Here is a 17,367-nt window from a genome sequence, read left to right on the forward strand (position 1 = left end):
GAGACAAAAGCAAGTGGTTTCCAGTCTTTCAGACTTTGTGATTTAGGACAAAGTGCTTAAGTTTAAGTTGTTTCACATGAAACTTTACAAAGTTTGCCTTTGTCACACTGTTAGGTGATTTTTGGCTCTCTTGGAATCCTTTAATGTGTTTGTTTTGCTGTTAAATTTCAGTTTTTCATCTTTATATACTACAGTACTTCAAATTTGGTTTGGATTTGGTTTAATCTTATGACAGCTTTCATATTAAAAGCTGAATTCTGTCGAACATGTGTTGAAGTTCACAAAAGCAAGTAGCCTCTACAATTTGGGACTGCAGATTTGTATGGCTGTGTTAGAGGACAGCTTTATGAAAGGCAACAGCAACATACAGAAACAGTGCTTCCTTCACTTAAGACATTTTTTTTCTTAGAAAGCAGGAATATAGATGTTGAAGATATAGCCCATTTTTCAATTTTACTATGGCATTTGTCCATCTGCAGGGATTATTCTACTCCCCAGGAATTGAGAGCTGATAGCTGGAGTTTAGGAAGAACATTGTGAAAGTACCACTACATATTTTGCCTTTTTTTCCTGCATGCATCTTATATTGACCAATGTCAGAGGGAGAATACAGAGTTTTCTCCTAGCTGTTTCTTTCTAATGAGATATCCTCTTGACGAATAATTAGTTGCAATATTTTGAGAAGAAGCAAGGATGATGTGCAAATCTTATTCAGGTGTGTTTGATATTTGACCAAAAACCAAAATTCTGATGTTAGTGTGGCATACTGTTCTAACATTTAGAAAACTCTCTGCAAACTTGTCCAGTTAACAATATCTCAGCATGGCTGATTAAGAAGAACAACATGGCAAATAACTGGAGCATTATTATTTTGCCAAAATAATTTTTCAGGCATTTAAAAGGCTTTATAATAGTACCTTTAAGTGAAATTCTAGAGGTTAAATTCTTGCATATTGACAATGCAGAAAATGGGGTGCTTTTAAAGGTATTTCCCATTTCAGTATCTGAAAACTTGACGGCTCTTCAAAGAAGTAGTGAGCATTAGTTTACTACTCTTCCATGTCCACATAGGTATAGTTTATCTAGGAATGGATCTGATATTATGTTTCAAGAACCTAATGCAGTCAGTAAGATTCTGATAGAGGTGTTATCTCTTGGTCTCATCTTGCTCTTGGTGAGCTAACATTTTAAGATTGGCTTAATGAAGAGATATAAAAGTTGGAGATTAAATACTATGCTTTTAAAAGATTTTGCTTGTGTAAATAAAATTCAAGATGCTTTAAGTAATGACTTTGAGGATAAATAATGTATAAGTTGTGACCAAAGGAGTAACTGGTTATATGGCTGAATTAAGGATACATCTTGCAACTTGCATTAGATTGCTAGGCTTTCACTGCTGAAGCTAAAATGGAGAAGGGAAAGTGAACTGTAGCTCATCAGTGTGAAGGATTTAAAAAATTCACCTATATGGGCCACACAATAAAATACCTAAATAAAATTCAATGCACTACAGTACACCAAATGAAATATTAAACCACATTAACAGTTCCTTTAGTCTTAAATACCATAAACTTATATGGTAGGTAAACTGTGTTTTAAAGCTGTCAAATTATTTCCTCCTTGTTTTTTTTATTATTAGCTAATAATCTTAAATCAGTGAGTGGTTCTGAGCCCCAGCACAGATTGATCCAGGCTGTCCCTGGAAGAGATGAGGGAATATCTTTACAAGCAGCTGAGTGATGATTCCTGCATTGGCCATAGGTGAGAACAAAATTATTATGCTGCTTATGGCCCATTGGAGTAGCACGAGATGGGCTGGCCACTGCTAGCAGCATTCCTAGCTCCTATTTCTCTCATCATAATTGCATCTGGGCTTGATGATGGTATACCAGTGAGGAAGCATTATTCCTTTTCTCTGTTAATTTTATTATTAGGCTTCCATTGAGTCAAATTCAATGCTTACCACTAGACTACATTCAGAAGCAGAACAAATAACTTGGAGTAAATAACATAGCTTTGCATAATGGAGATATGAGAATTAACTGGGGAAAGTGAATTCTAGTTAAAGTTAAACCTACCAGAAATTTTTTTAAGTTCTCTGAAGACATACTTAGAGAGTGATGGATAGCAGTGGATCAAATCATGTGTACAAATGAGAATGAGAGATCAGATTTATCACCATTTAAGTACCTGAGGAACAGAAATAAGTAACATTTCTTTCATCAGAACAAGGGAAAAACCAGCAGAGCCCAAAAAGCCTCGTACTCTTCCTGTAATATTTGCAATTAGATAAAATGTTCTTTTACTCAGTCTCTTGCGCACTTATTTCCCCACCCCCATTTCTTCTGGAAGAAGTTTACTACTCTTTTTTCGTACGAGCACGCCTACATTTGTCTCTTGGAAACTGTCATTTTACTTGCTCACTTTTATAAAACCAGCTAAGATTTGTGGGATTCATTCCAGTCAATTTTTACTTCAGTCAATTGTTTTCCGTTCATAGTTCTCAGTAATGTTGGTTGAGAGTCCTGTATTAACTCTTGTAAAGCACTTGTTTCTCAATACAGACTAGAGTCACATTAACATCTTCTAATAGTTTTTTTACTAGACAAATGCTTTCAAAATATGTGACTCTCTATAAATGTTTTCTTACTTGATAAGAAATGTTGTCTCTGAAAGGAAATATGTTAGCCCTCAGATTTACAAAGTAAGCATTTCAGCTTGTGGTGGAATTTTATAGCACAATAAATCATGTGCTTTTCTTTTACCATATCTTGCAAGCACAGTTGAACAAGAGATGATCAGATTCTTCCCTCCCCACAAGTAAAGTTCTTGCAAGGGCAGCTAAAAATGTAGTTGCTTTACTAGTGTGTGTCAAAGTTACAGAGCCTCTGTGCTGGCAGAGCCTGATTTAAGTGGTTGTGGTCAGTCTGAGGAACCTGTGATGTGATAAGATAGCGTTTGTGAGGTCATGTGGTTTGCAAACACGCAGTCTAATGTAGCAGCTTTGTCTACACAGGATAGTTAAATATATACTTTATGCTTTAGAAAAGTGAATTGCTTTATTCCTTTAACTCAGCTTGTCCTTAAGAGTCAGAGATGTTATACTGGCTTGATAATGCCCAGATTGTTACTGAAAGACTGAACTGATTGGGAGACTTAATTATCCAGTAACTTTCTCCAGTTTAGTTACCCTGCCCTTAATAAAGCAGCTAAATCTCTAAATAAGCAGCTATTTGGCAGCTATCTCACTAAATAAGCAAGCAACAGGCAGATGGAACATACAATGGAAAAATGTGTATTTTATGACCATCATTTGTTTAATTCAATTAACTTTGAATGGTCACAGTGTAATTAACACAGACATGTTATGCTTGCCCAAAATGTCAGTATTGATTCCATAATGATGGTATTTCATTCCATGCATTGGCATCTTTGCATCAGACAAGGTTTATTCCTCTCCCTTCCCCCCTGGTAACACCATCAACAAAATATTTTCCATCCCTCGTGAGGGTGAAGGAAACCTCTAAATGTGATCAGTGAAACCAGGACAGTGATGTAGTCTGTCCTTAAATGGAACAGGTATGACTTTGTTTACTTGGATGAGGGCAATGATTTTTGGTATGAATCTTAACTGTTTCACTGCCACTTATTACAGGTTAGATTCAATGGTAAAATAAATGAAGATTGGCGATTGCTGTTTTTATAAACATTTTCCCCCTTTGTTTTTTTCCTGACTGTATTCTACACATCAAAGCTCCAGATCTGTCTTGCTGAGCAATGTAATAACAGTTCTCGATTGCTACATTAGAGATGAATATAGCTAGCTATAATTAATTACACTGTGTCCTTTAAAGTTTATGTGGATTGCCAAAGCAAGTAAACTGATTGATAAAGTTATTTCTTTATCATGGCAATAATGTTCTTGATTGTCTTGATTGCATGACCTGTCTGCTTTACTGATCAGAGCTATGTCAGATATGTTTTTCCACCTATAAATCAAGTTTTGGGGATTGAAAAATGGAGGAATTGAGGTTCCACTGGTTTATCTGAGTGGTTGTTCCTTGCAAAAATTGTGTGTTAGCACCCATACACAGGTGCCAGCTATGGAAGAAAACAAGCTCAGGAGAAGACTGCTATATATTAGCTTGTAATAGGTCTCCGTAAGCTTATCTGAATATAAGTGGGGCGAACAGTGGAAATGTGGTAGAAACACCTCCTAAAATTCTTTTATCAATTTGAGTGGCAGCCAGCACAGATGAAAGTCATTTCTGCAATCAGGGGTAAAAATGTTACTTAGTCCATTTAAAAATGCTGAGTTTAAATCCTGCTTTAAAAGGACAGAGTAAAAGTGTGAAATGCTCATTTCCTGTAACTGTTGCCTGTAATGGGCGCATTTTCAGTCTCTATCAGCCAGTACATTCTAGTTAATGCTTGAGGTTTCAGTAACGTTAGTATTTATAGATGCATGCGGTAAGGAGAAGGAGTATTGAGATTTAGGTATTTTCTTGAATATAATAATTGCAGTACATTAAGTGTGATTATACTGCTGATTTAAAATATTTTTGTTGCCATGTCCTCACTCCAAATAAACACTTCCATTACAGCTTCTTGTAGAAAGAGTTTCTGGGAACTTTCTATAAATAACTAGCTAGTAGGTAGAAGGAAAATTCCTAGGCCTGTCATCTTGGAACTTCCTTTGGAATTGCACACAGTCTCATTACAACAAACCTGTCAGATCTTAGAAAAAAATCCCTCAAGAAGTAAAACCTGACACAGTTACCAAATACTGACTTCTTTTCAAAATAGCATTAACAGTTGGGTATTCCTCAGCGCTGTTGCTACTTCAATTACACATTTCATACCTAACTTCAAAGTTTAACTTGATTACACTGTACTAGATCAAAACCAGATACTTTAACCATATAGTGCAGTGATCATAAAGTCATGACCTCCCATTGATCGCTTTATTGGTTTCCTGTTCTGATTCACTGGAAACCTTCTGGTCTGAACGCTTGTTGCTGGTTTTAATCTTTGTCACGTTTACAATACAGCAGACTCGTCTATGGTAAAACTGATATACAACATACACTTAATTTATCATATTTTGTTTTAGCTCAAGTGCTCTCAAAATGATAATAAAACTTTTTATAAAAACTTAAGAAATTTAAGAGTACATTCAGAGCAGTTGAAATAAACAGGTGGACAACTGGGGTGAGCTTTCTTTCAATGCATTAAAATAGTTCTGTAGATTTTATTTAAGCTTCCTAACAGCTATAGGGATTTTGTAACACATTTTGTATTACTCTTAGACTGAATATGACTTACAGAAGCTGGCAATTTAAAACAGAGGCCAAATATTTAAATGCTGTTAAAAAACCCCAAAGCCTGAAATTACTCATTCTTGGAAATTCTCTGCTGCTCTTTTGCTTTTCGCTTACAACACACTGGAGGGGTTTGAACTCTGTTTAGTGGTATGGTCAGCAAAGTTCAGTTGAGATAAATATTTCAGTTTGTATAGCAATATGTTATTCTTGGTCATCCTTTTAAAAGTATGAGCTTCAAAAACAAAGGTAATAGTCTCCTTAAACAGGAGACTTTAGTAATTAACTGCATACATAATCTTGGTTTCCAAAGAGCTAATGATGAGTGGGGCAGATTCAATTAATGTTGTAGTACCTCATATAGTAGGCTTTTAAGCCTACTATAGATGGGGAAAAAAAGCCAGTACAGAGACTCTTTGGGTTTTTTGACTTTGAAGAATAGCAGCCATACTGGCACAGCCAGAAAAAGAAGCCTAGGTCTGTTCAGGTATTTAATATTGTCATTCACTGCTCTACTGCTTGGGCCCACAGTAGGATTATCCAGCCTAGAGTTTACTACTTGCTCTGATTTCTGATTAGCTTCTATTGCCAGTTTCAAGGGGTTTTTGCTACAATTGCTCAAAGATGTGGAGAAATGGCACTGCAGCTATATTAGATTGAATCCATTTATAAACTCCAAAAATCACAGTCACAGAATGAACTAGGTTGAAAAAGACCTTTGAGATTGAGTCCAACCTATGACCTAACACCACCTTATCAACTAGACCATGGTAGTAAGTGCCACATCCAGTCTTAAACACCTCCAGGGACAGCGACTCCACCGCCTCCCTGGGCAACCCATTCCAATGCCCAATCACTCGCTGTTAAGAATTTTTTCCTAATGTAAACTTCCCCTGGCACAGCTTAAGACTATGTCCTCTTGTCCTGTTGCTGGTTGAGTGATAAGCTATCCCCTGAGCCTCCTCTTGTCCAGGCTTAACAACCCCAGTGCTCATAGCTGCTCCTCATAGGGCTTGTGTTCTAGACCTTTCACCAACCTTGTTGCCCTTCTCTGGATGTGACTGAGCACCTCAACATCCTTCCTAAACTGAGGGGCCCAGGACTGAAAACAGCACTTGAAGTGCAGCCTAACCAGTGCTGAGTACAGGGGAAAAATGGCTTCTGCATCATAGTACCTGCTGGATGTAATATTCATCAGAACTGATATTTTTGTCCTTAATGGCAACATATTTCCCACTAATTCCATTGGAGATGGTCCAATTACTTCATTTGCTGTGATAAGCATTTTTCCAAAAAAAAGTTAGTGGGAGTATTTTTAAAGAAGTTGTAGTATAATACTGTATGCCTTAAACTGGAGTCATCTCGTTACGATGGGAGAGTCATCACTAAGTAGCAGTCAGCTGTTAAGTATAAGGGATCCCATTAGCTGCTGTGGACAGTCTCAGAAAGTTTTAAGAACTCCAAGTAGTTTGCTTTTATTCGTGTTAAATGTGATTATAATTTAATAGATCATAACTGATTTTTTTATTGGCTTGTAATTAGGTTTTGACTCCTAAATCTCTATTTTCATGGTGCCAAATTGACAGTGTTTTTCTGAATTATAGGAGAGGTATTTGAAAATCCTTATGACTTGCTTCTTCAGCTAAATGTGGTTAGATCATATTTTCAGCAACATTTTAGTTTTCTTTTGAATCATGTTTGGAAGGAAGGAAATCTTATGAAGAGTTTCAACTATTACTAAGGTTGGAACAAATAAAGAGGGAATTCTGATTTTTAGATTCCTGTAAGTAAAAGCACTGAGAATTCAGGATCTCTATTTTTTAAATAAACATTTAAATTGACATATTGCCTTCTGCCAAAGCCAATTTTATTCACCCAAGGCAGTGGTCATATTTTGATGTCACTTGCGTATTGCTTGGTTATCTTACTGTGACTAGATTTAATATTTATTGGCAAGCTTTGTTAAAACCTGTCTTTATTACTTTGGAATTGAGTAAATGTCAATAATTAGTTACTGAAGCCTTTTAAAGGGAGCAGACAGTAGCGTTTTAGTTCAACTTTTCACCACTGAACTACTAGCTTAAAACCTCACAGGTTACAACATAAAAATATCTCCCAGAGCTTAAGTCAAACTCATTCACAAAGTCTCGCTTCAAAGTTTGACATCTGGTCCCAAGTCAAAAAAACCAAAGCAACTTAGAAATATAACTTGCTTGCAACTGACTGTCACCCTTCAAACTTGATTCTACTATGTAATATAGAACGCCTTTTGAATTGTTTAAAACTTCTAAATTTCTCTTTACTGTTTCTCCTTCACGCCTGGCTTGATGAGGCAGTCAGCATCAGGTAAGAAAGTTTATTCTAAGGTTCAAGGATCTGATTGTTCACCTTTTTCCAGCTCTTCTATATTTGTGGAAGTACAGTGTTACCTGTTAAAGAGTATGTACAGTTGAAGTATTTTCATATGTTGACCAGTTTGTCTTTAAAATGCTAAATTCTTTAGACACAAGAAGGTATATAAATACACACATTATTAAGGTTTTGTTCTTGATTCAGCTGGCTTTTGAAGGGATAATGATGATATATATTTTGATCACATAATGTTATTAACCCTTTGAAATGTCCTAAAGACCATGTGAATGTGCAGTAGTGAAAACTGAGTTGAAGCTGCAGTCATCTAGACAATATGACCTTGATTTGAGAATTAAAAGCAAAACACACAGGGTTTACCACACCCATTTTTTTAAATGGGGTTTTTTGGGTTTTGGTTTGTTTGTTTTTTTTAAATTTTTTTGGCAGATGTGATCAGATTTGAGATTCTTGCAAAAGTGAAGCAGTAAGAAACAGGTTCATTTAAATGTCACTTGTTGGAGTGACAGAGATCTAGCTCCCTTCACATGAAGGAAGGCCAGACACAAAACTGAAAGCCTTTAACAAACATTGACTCTTTGTACAAAAGAGAACAGAAAGTAAGAGACACTGGGGTGCAAGTCCATACTTTGCTCAACATGGCTGTAGTTCCTTCAGGGATAAGGACAGAGTAGAACAGGAGGGGGGAGGGGGCAGGCTGTGTTTGGGTTGGGTCCACACATCCTGCATTCCAATCCTTAGTTGGATTTCCCATTCTCTCGATATGCTTGGGTAGATGATTGGCAAGATCTTAGCTTAATGCTTTAGTTCCTACCTTAAGCTCTTTTTCCACGTTCAAATGAAACCCTGACAAGCAAGAATCTCAAGTCTGTCTTAAAAAGCTGACAAATTAACTTCTGTGTGAATAAGGTGATTATTCATCTATTGCAAAATCTAAGCCATACCTACACAATGGCAAACATAGAATTGGTAGTTACAAATCAGGAAAGATGTTTTCGAGTTGGTATTGAGTCCTCTGACATCACTGGCTTAACATGCAGCACCAGCCAAATCAGACAAGGCAATGCTGGGCATCAACAGGAAGTATATTAAAAACCAAATAAAGGGAGTTGTATTGCCACTTGCTATCTAGATGGATGTAGAGAGTTTATAAAGAAGGTCTGTAGGGAAGTTAAAGGGCAACTGAAATTACAGTTGTCTTGATACTCCCTGTTTATGAGAGGCTAAAACGAATTGGAACTCATCTGCTGTAGAGAGAAAGCTGAAGAAGATGTGATCTAAGTTTCAGAAAAATGATCACAGAACTGCTTTTCACCACTTGTTCCTGCATTATTAGAATTTGGGGGCAGTTACTAAAACAAGTAGATTAGTTTAAAAATAAAGGAATTTCTGGAATTCATTGCCATAGGAAGATGTGGAGATAGACAGCAAATAATATAATCAGTCATGGATGGCTGATGTATAAATGCATGTCAAAGCAGCTAGAAAAAGATTTCATTCATATTTGCTACAACAGTTTCTGGACAAGTGAATGGAGGCCTGTTGTCACTGTTGGAGATACCGTATTAGGCTGATGGACTGTTGCCTTGAGCCAGTAGGACAGTAATGTTCCTGCCTTGAAAAAAGATACTGTTTTTTCTTTTAGGAGTGTAGAGCCTCACTTGCTAGACTGTAAAGTTATGTGAGAGTACAAAACTTCATTTTAGGAAACCTCCATTTTAGAGCTTTATGGTGGCATTGGCCACTGGTATCTAACTGCATTGGCGTGCAGGCTGTCTGCAAGTTGTTTCAAATGCTTTGAGAAGCCTTACGAAGCCTTCCTGTTGCAATAAAAATTGCAAATAATCTAGTTCCTTCAGAAATGCTCCTGAACAAATATTAGGTTGAAGGGCCCCTGAATTATCTTCAACTATGAAAGTACACTTGCCCTTGTCAGTGCAGCCTAGTATGCTGTTAGCCTTCATCACTGCCCAGGGACAGAGTGGATTCAGGCTTAGCCTCCTGTGTGTCAGGACCCCATTGTCCTCTTCAGCAGTGTTGCTCTCCAGCCTGTTGATCCCCATAATACAAACAAGGTCTATGCTGTAATATTCTGGCTGAGGTGGCCATTTCTGAAGTAGACAGAAGTTACATTGGTAGATGTGTAGTGTGTGTTCTCTGCAGTATGTTCATTTCTTCACAGCAGTCTGTTTCCCCTTGGATGTGAGGAGTACTTAAGAAAAAAAGGCAGGCAAGTGTAAAGCTGCAGATGAAAAGGGTTTCTGGAAGGTCACAGATTTGTTATTTTAATGAAAGGATGCACAAAGATAACAGTGTTTTCTGAGACTCCCTTTAGGAACTGGCAAAGGCTGTGTCTATTCATGATCTCTTTTCACCAACAGCATTTTCCACAGACTCCCATTTGGAAAGGTTACTGCCTAAAACTGTGAAACCATGATTTTGTCATGTTTCCTAAATAAGTTCATCTAACGGTATCATGTTTAAGTCTTCAGGAAAACAGCTGAGGTCATTGGCTTGGCTGAGTGTTCAAAACAACTAACGTTGAGTATCAGCTTTATAATTTCAGGTGAACCAATGGCTCAACTGTACAGACCTAAAAGCATATAATTTCTTATTCTAATATGAAGTTTGTAGTCACTTGTACAGCAGTTCTTTTTTTTCCTGTGGTGAGGGTGGAGAGAAATTGTTGGGTTTCTGTGTTTTATTTTCTTAGTGACTAAAATTGATAGCTGTTTTGGAAAATTCATGTGACAGCTAATCTGATCATATTGCAGGATATTTTCAGGAATAATATTTCTAAATAACACAAGAATGTCTTTACCAGGCTTTCTGCATCTCGGTATATAAGCTAGTAAAAATTATCTATTCCGGTATAAGCTGATTTTGCTTGCATCATGAGTTATGCTGTGCAAATGTGGAGCTCTGTTTTGCTTGCCTTTACACAAAGTCCTCATAAACAACTGCAGCCTATGTGTATGTAAAGAAAATGCAAAAAACTAACATTAGTATGCATAGTAACAACCACGGTTTAGATCTACATCATGTACCCATATTTCTAACAGGGATTTTTTGATAAAACATCAAAAGCTGGAGTTTTTACATGCTAACGTGCAATTTAATGCCTTCTAGCATGATTATGACTCTTGTAATCTTTTTTCAACTCCTTTTTATTCTCATCTTCTGCTCAAGCCCATGGTAAGTACAGAGATTCCTTCTTCCCCAAATGGACAGGTAAAAATCTCCTATTGGTGTCAATACTGAGGACATACATGCACTTCTCATTTATCAAAGTGAATATTGCTTCAGATTTATGAAACATCAAACAGATTTCTGTAAAGAAACTCTTCAGCATTTTATTCTTTCTATTCTCCAGGTCTGTTACTGCAAAAAGTCGCTTCCAAAGTAGCACTTGGTGCTTCTTCCTTTTTAAGCTTTTAGAGTGACATTTGGAAGGTTCTATAATCCATTTTTAATGTTTATCTGCATCCTCAGGATTTTTTATCTTAATGCTCTTAGACTGTCAAACTGACCCTGAGGTATTTGCTACTAAAAGCTAACAAAAATGAAATTCTAGATCAAACAAACCAAAACACCACAAAACCAACCAACCTCCAGAATGTCTTTCATGAGCTGCAGTTATTTTTCATTAAATTAACAGGGGACTTGCCAGACTTTAGTGCTTTGGGGTTTAGTTTTGAATAGCTTGAATGCATGGTTGAAATTGTGTATCACTGTGCATCACATTGAATTAAAATGTTATCTTGTCCATGGTCTGACAATCATTTTTGTCTTGTTTGATATTCTCTTAAAATTGCAACTACAATCTGTTTATGCTATACAGAGACATTTCTCTCATACAACTTGATCTGAAATCTCATTGGATCTGAATTAGATAATTAAGATACCTAATGTTACAATGTAGACTGAACTAAACATATTCTCTGGGATTTTTTCTGTGACTGTGAGAAGCTGCAATATTCACTTGGGACCCTGTTCTTTGAAGGGGGGGCTTTTTCAAGTAAGAAATCAGGTGATAGGAGAAAGAATGGAGCTGTAAAAGTAAAATGCCAAGGCCAAAAGAAATTTGGTGCTATTTGTTTGCTGTCGAAACAAATAGGCCACTCTAGAAAATAGAAACCATCCTTGTGGGGATATTAAAGATGCAGTAAAAGAGGAATCTCTCATTATTGATTCTAGGTACCTTGATTATTAAGCCTTAAAACTATAATACTTGAAGTGATCATCAAATGTGGTACTTTTCAGATCTTTCATTTGATCCAGTAAGAGTTCAATGAGGCATTTCTTGAAAATGCACTTGTTTTTTTGGTTTGGTTTTTATTGTTTGGGTTTTTTTATTGCTGGATTCTTGAGCTCTGATTAATTGTCAACTTCAAATTTTTCTAACAGATCAAATGTCTAAAAGGCCAGAGAAACTTCTCAGACCAACCCACTTTTGATGGGATTCACATTGTCAACCATTTCACAGGAGATGATGAATCATTTCATTCTTCTGATGAAGATTTTATAACTAACTCCATACAGGAGAGTGGGATTAACTTTCATCTACACAGGAGGACTGGTCAGATGTCTTTGGATCACACACTTGTAGACAGCAGTGACAGTGATACTGAAGAAAGTGCCCTGCAGACTGGAAATTCAGACAAGATGGTTTCTAAGCAGAGAAGAATGGAATCTTACTCTACTACTGTGTGATTATCACTGTGACTAGCACTGAAGACTTCCATATTTCTTTAAGGCTGAAATTGTCGGGTAACTGAAGCCATCCAGAGTTGGTTTAGGTAACTATTGGATTTGGTCTGGCCTGTGATAAATATACATGTACTGTCTATCTGCCTTCTCTCTTTGCCAAATCTTGCTGATGACATACCATTGCCATAAAACAGGCTGGGAAGGAGTTGATGGATGACAGTTTTGACAGTATTACTGAATGTTCTTTGGTTTAGAAACTACAAATATATTATTTCTTTAATGTGTAAGAAGCATTTTTGCTGTTCACAAACACGGGAATTATTTTCCTCAAAAGAAATTGCTTTTGTGCAATATTTTATGCTCTGAACAAACGTGTATGTTTTACATTGTTACCCTTTTGTGATCAAGATGGACACTAGTAAACCATCTGATCATTACACACACATATATATATATATAATTATCTTATGCTTCTCAATTAGTTTTGGTTTTTTACTAAAGTTATTGGATGCCCACAGAAGGCTTGAAAGACGAGCCTTTATCTGTACTACTTTATATATGCAAATAATGGTCACTAATGTCATAAAGGTGTTTTTCACCATTTTCACTTAAATCTGTGTGCATCTGCTTTAGATGTTGCTAAATAATAACTGGTCTGAATATGATAATTACAATAATGTTTATTTTGTACATATTTATGTATCTACACCAAGCTGAAAATGTACATTACTCCATTTTATATGAGGAATGTAAATGTTGCAATATTACTGTCTCTGGTGTTCTAACAGGAAAATGAATTCTGTATATACACACTAAAAGTGAATTACTAAATAAAGAAAAACACTAACTTTGCATTAAGTTTCAGACTAGCTACACTAACAGGCTCATGTCAGAAATGCTTGTTCAAAACACTATTGACTGAAATCTTTTACCTTCATGTATATGTAATGAAAATAAATTTTTCATGATTTAACAAGGTTGCAGCATTTACTGTTTAGTCTCTTCCAAGCTATAGTCCCTGGTTAAGACATAGTTACTTGCAGGCTCTAGATAGGTTCAAATAAGGTGAAGAATTATTCATATGTTAGTTCTAATGTAGACATGGTCAGTGCAGTGAAAATACGTACATTCAGTGCTCTTACAGTTTATATTGCAGAACTATCTAGGAAATACACTATTGGTGCCATCACCAAATAGCTGTTATGAACAAAGCAGTAAGAGCTAGCTGAGCAATCTGCTTCCAGTCTCCTGAAAACTGAGATCTAGTTAAACAGCCTTAGCTTCTTGAACAGAGCAAGATATTCTGCTGTTGTCATATGAACATTTACTTGCTCTTGCAGACACATTTTAGTCAAGAATATTCTGTTATTTCTGTCTTACGTAATTAAGCAATCCTTAAGACTTCTTTTAGCAATGTTTCCAACTGTTCTATTAAATGAAAAGATGCAATGCAGAAGTTTGGTGCTGATAGGCAGTGTGTATGTTAACTGGTTTGCTACCCACAAGAAGCAGTGTAGTTGTTTAAAAGTGCAAAAAGTGTGGAAGCATTCTGCTGAATGCATCTGCTAATCCCATTAGGCATTTCCTTTCCCTTTATTTTGAATATGTTTTCAGAAAGAAACCACACAACTGAGGAGATAAAAAATGTTCAAAGAATGATAGAGAAGACTGTATGGAAACACCACATTATGGGCATCTCAACAGTATTATCTGCCCAGCTGCAATCTAATTTAAATCTTTAAGCGTGTGGGTGACAAATTCCAAATTACTGATTTCTGCAGCTCCTAAGTTGTTTCAGTATTTCTGCCAAATTTCCCCACATCCTACCAGTGAATATGTAGTTCCAAGTATAGCCTGTGTAAATTGCCACCTCTGAGTTGGACTAGCCAAGTGATCTTTAGTCCTGTTGAAAATGTCATGTATGCAAAACCAAATCAGGAGCACTTTTGTTCACAAATGAGCAACAGTCATCTTCTTTCCTTCCAATGAGCATCTGCTAACTTATGTTTGCACCTGGATCATTGTTGCCCAATAGTATAGGTGACAAATGTCTTGTTGCCTGTCATCAATACCAGCTGCAAGCCTCTCTTAAAGGTAACGTTCTGTAATAAGTGGCAGGCGCAAAATTCAGTTGGAGGGCCATAAAAACTCTTGTCTGTTTGAATAGTGAAGTGTTATGATTTTGCAATAACTGCCTTACTGTTCAAGTGATAGCTAATGAGATCAGATGGCAAGGGTTATTTCCTGAACATTTGTGATTTTAAAGTATACAAATAGAATAAATACTGATACTGAATAACAGCATAAATAAAAATACGCAAAAGTCCTTATCCAACTGACTACATCTCTTCTAGTGATAAAGGTGAATCACTGAATATACTGCAGTTTCAGAAGACTTGTTTATACACAGACTAAAATACATTGCTACAAAAAGGATTAAAAGAAGCATTTACATTGGAGTTTGCATAAATTTATCAAAACCACTTTGTACATCCTGCTATTGAACTTGATCACTATTGAACCCTTCTGTGGAACTGCAATACAGAAGGAACTACATGGTTTTCTGGGGTATTAATGTGATCACTGTTTGATATCAGAGACAGTGTTAGTGACTTAGTGAAACCTGATGCTTATACACTTAAGCTAGAATGACCTAAAGATATGTTAGCATAAAAATATCCACATTTTATACAGATATGCTGCTAATTCCCCTACCTGTAAAGGCTCCAAGTAATGGAATTCACTTTGGAGGAAGGTGGAGATAATGCAAATCCCCTAGGAAAGCCGTTATGGTAGTCCTGGAGTCTAAAATTTAAAAAACCAACCTATAAGATAGAAGTTCATGTAATCTATATGGAAACTACGGTGTTATGTTCGATCATGCAGCAGCTCCTAACTCTGTGTATTAAGAAGGAAGATGAAAGCTATGGATAACTAATGGATTTTTAGATTCAATGACGTACATTTTTGTTCTGTGAAATACTCTTATCAGTATATATTCTGTAATTCTCTGAGCATTACACCTGCTGATGGAGTTTTTTGGTTGGTTTTGGTTTGGCGTTTTTTTTGTTTACAGACTAGTCCAAGACATAAGAAAAATCACTGAAATATATTTACACAGTAGGCAATAGAACCAGAAATTCCTAATGATGGAAAGTACACAGTAAATTGACTTTCAATATAACCTCTATATAGCATGAAGTTTCAGCTTCAGAGTAAACATGCTAATGTATGCATGCCTACTCGTGCCTGGACACTGACTAAGATACAACAGCTTAATGCTCTCCCTTTCCAGGAACTAATACCTTATTTCACAATCATGAAAAACAAAAGCAATGTGGCATACTCTTTGAATTGCATAGTACTGCACAAGTGACTGAAATTTCTAGTGCCCTACCACGAGAACTAGAATTCCTATGAGAACATTTTGCATAGTCTATGTTCTATAACCATTGATTCAACTTTCTCCTATTCATAATAGAGGTACATTCTGGGTCTACTCCTTCCCAAAGCTGGAACCCCTCTTTTCATCCCAGCCTTCAACACCACAGCCTACTGTTACTTTTCCTCTCCAGTTTGTGCTCATAGTGATAATTTTCTAATCTGCTCTGGGTGCAGCAGAAGTTACTTTTGTTTCCCCAGCAATCAAAACAATTGCAATCAAAAACACTGATTAATTTCTGACATATTTACAGCATGCGTTTATGCCACAAGGAGGACCATAAAGAAGGTAGTGACAAGATGCTGGGGGAAAAAATAATAAGCAGAATGTTAAAAGTAACTTTAAAAAGTTTAAAAAAAATAAAGACACACTTCCCAACAGAATGCACAATGCTACAAGTTCTAGCAGCTTTTCATAGTGGAACTGTTCTGCATAACTGTGATCCCAAGTTTTATCACTTTAAAGTGGGTATAAATTCCCCACCTTTTTTGCTGCCTTCTCCCAATCCTGACTACCCCACACAGGAAACTGCTTCTCCTCCCCTCTGTACCAAGCAGCTAACCTGTCAAATCCTGTTCTTCAAATCCTTCTTCCTGTTGCAAAGTGTCCCACCACTTCTGAACACAAAGATCTCACCTCCAGCTTGTCACCTTTGGTGTCTTATCCGTTGTTGTTTTACCTCTAATGCTGACACCAGGCAGGTGCCGTAAACCGTACAGTGACTTACACTGAGTAGCTCTTCAGTCTTAAGCACGACTGTAACATAATCCCACCCTACTTTAAACCCCTCTTTTTTATTTCTTCCCCTCTCTTGTCACTATGGAGTAACAATGATGTGCTATTGTATTCAACTGCATCTTAGCAAGTTTTTATGTTTAACTTTGAATATCACACTCCCTTTGAGAAAAGCATTAGAGCAACTTCATTAAAACCCAGCCCTACATTTCCCATGAATTACATCGGTGTGCCAGCTCTGGGCCCTGGCTTTTGGCTTTGCCACGCCACAGAACACTTGGCTGCACGGAACAGCTCGACACTGCACACGCAAGACCATCTCAAAGGTTACTGAGCTGCGGCACATAGGTCACACTGTACACCAAGAATAAAAGCTGAACCCCTTCACCTCTTTACGGCGTGCTGTTACTACAGATAGCATCTCCTCTCGGGGTGGGAAGAGCCTGGGGACGATGGCTGTAGGAGGCTGCGCGGAAGGCTCTCCTCAGGGCCGAGCGCGCGGGGCGGCTTCCCGCCTTGCCGGCCTCGCGCCGCCGCCCGCGGGCACGTGACGCCGCCACCCGCGGGCACGAGGCGGCCCCGCGGCCCCGCGCCCAGCCCCGCGCCCAGCCCCGCGCCCAGCCCCGCGCCCAGCCCCGCTAGCACCGGCCCTACCGGGCCCCGCGGGCGGAGCGGGCTGTGCGAGCGCTCACGGCCCCCGCTAACGCCGGCCCCTGCCATGATCCGCGACCCGCCAGGTCCCGGCCAAGGCTGCTGCCCGCGCACCCTCCAGGGACAGAGCTAAACCGG

The 17,367-nt window shown here is 37.7% G+C and overlaps 1 protein-coding gene and 1 long non-coding RNA gene across 7 annotated transcripts in view; one reads left to right on the top strand and one right to left on the bottom strand.

Moving 5' to 3' along the window:
* Positions 1-13,381, top strand: part of EVI5 (ecotropic viral integration site 5) — a 75,030-nt gene extending 61,649 nt beyond the window's left edge. For 5 of the 6 annotated variants that reach the window (XM_032117944.1, XM_032117943.1, XM_032117945.1 and 2 more), the window contains one exon: positions 12,099-13,381. In XM_032117944.1, the coding sequence (XP_031973835.1) occupies positions 12,099-12,404 (306 nt within the window). In that variant the 3' untranslated portion in view covers positions 12,405-13,381. Of the gene's footprint in view, positions 1-7,657; positions 7,668-12,098 lie in introns of all 6 variants that reach the window. The other variant, XM_032117949.1, reaches the window with a different exon arrangement.
* The window catches only part of LOC116448026, a 43,216-nt gene extending 26,065 nt beyond the window's left edge, over positions 1-17,151 (bottom strand). Inside the window, exons 1-2 of the long non-coding RNA XR_004241787.1 lie at positions 16,967-17,151; positions 15,117-15,206 (exon numbers count right to left, since the gene is read on the bottom strand). This is a non-coding gene — a long non-coding RNA (uncharacterized LOC116448026). The remainder of the gene's footprint in view (positions 1-15,116; positions 15,207-16,966) is intronic.
* Positions 17,152-17,367: the final 216 nt, after the last annotated feature.

The sequence above is a fragment of the Corvus moneduloides genome, chromosome 9 (assembly GCF_009650955.1).
Source record: "Corvus moneduloides isolate bCorMon1 chromosome 9, bCorMon1.pri, whole genome shotgun sequence".
Classification (NCBI taxonomy): domain Eukaryota; kingdom Metazoa; phylum Chordata; class Aves; order Passeriformes; family Corvidae; genus Corvus; species Corvus moneduloides.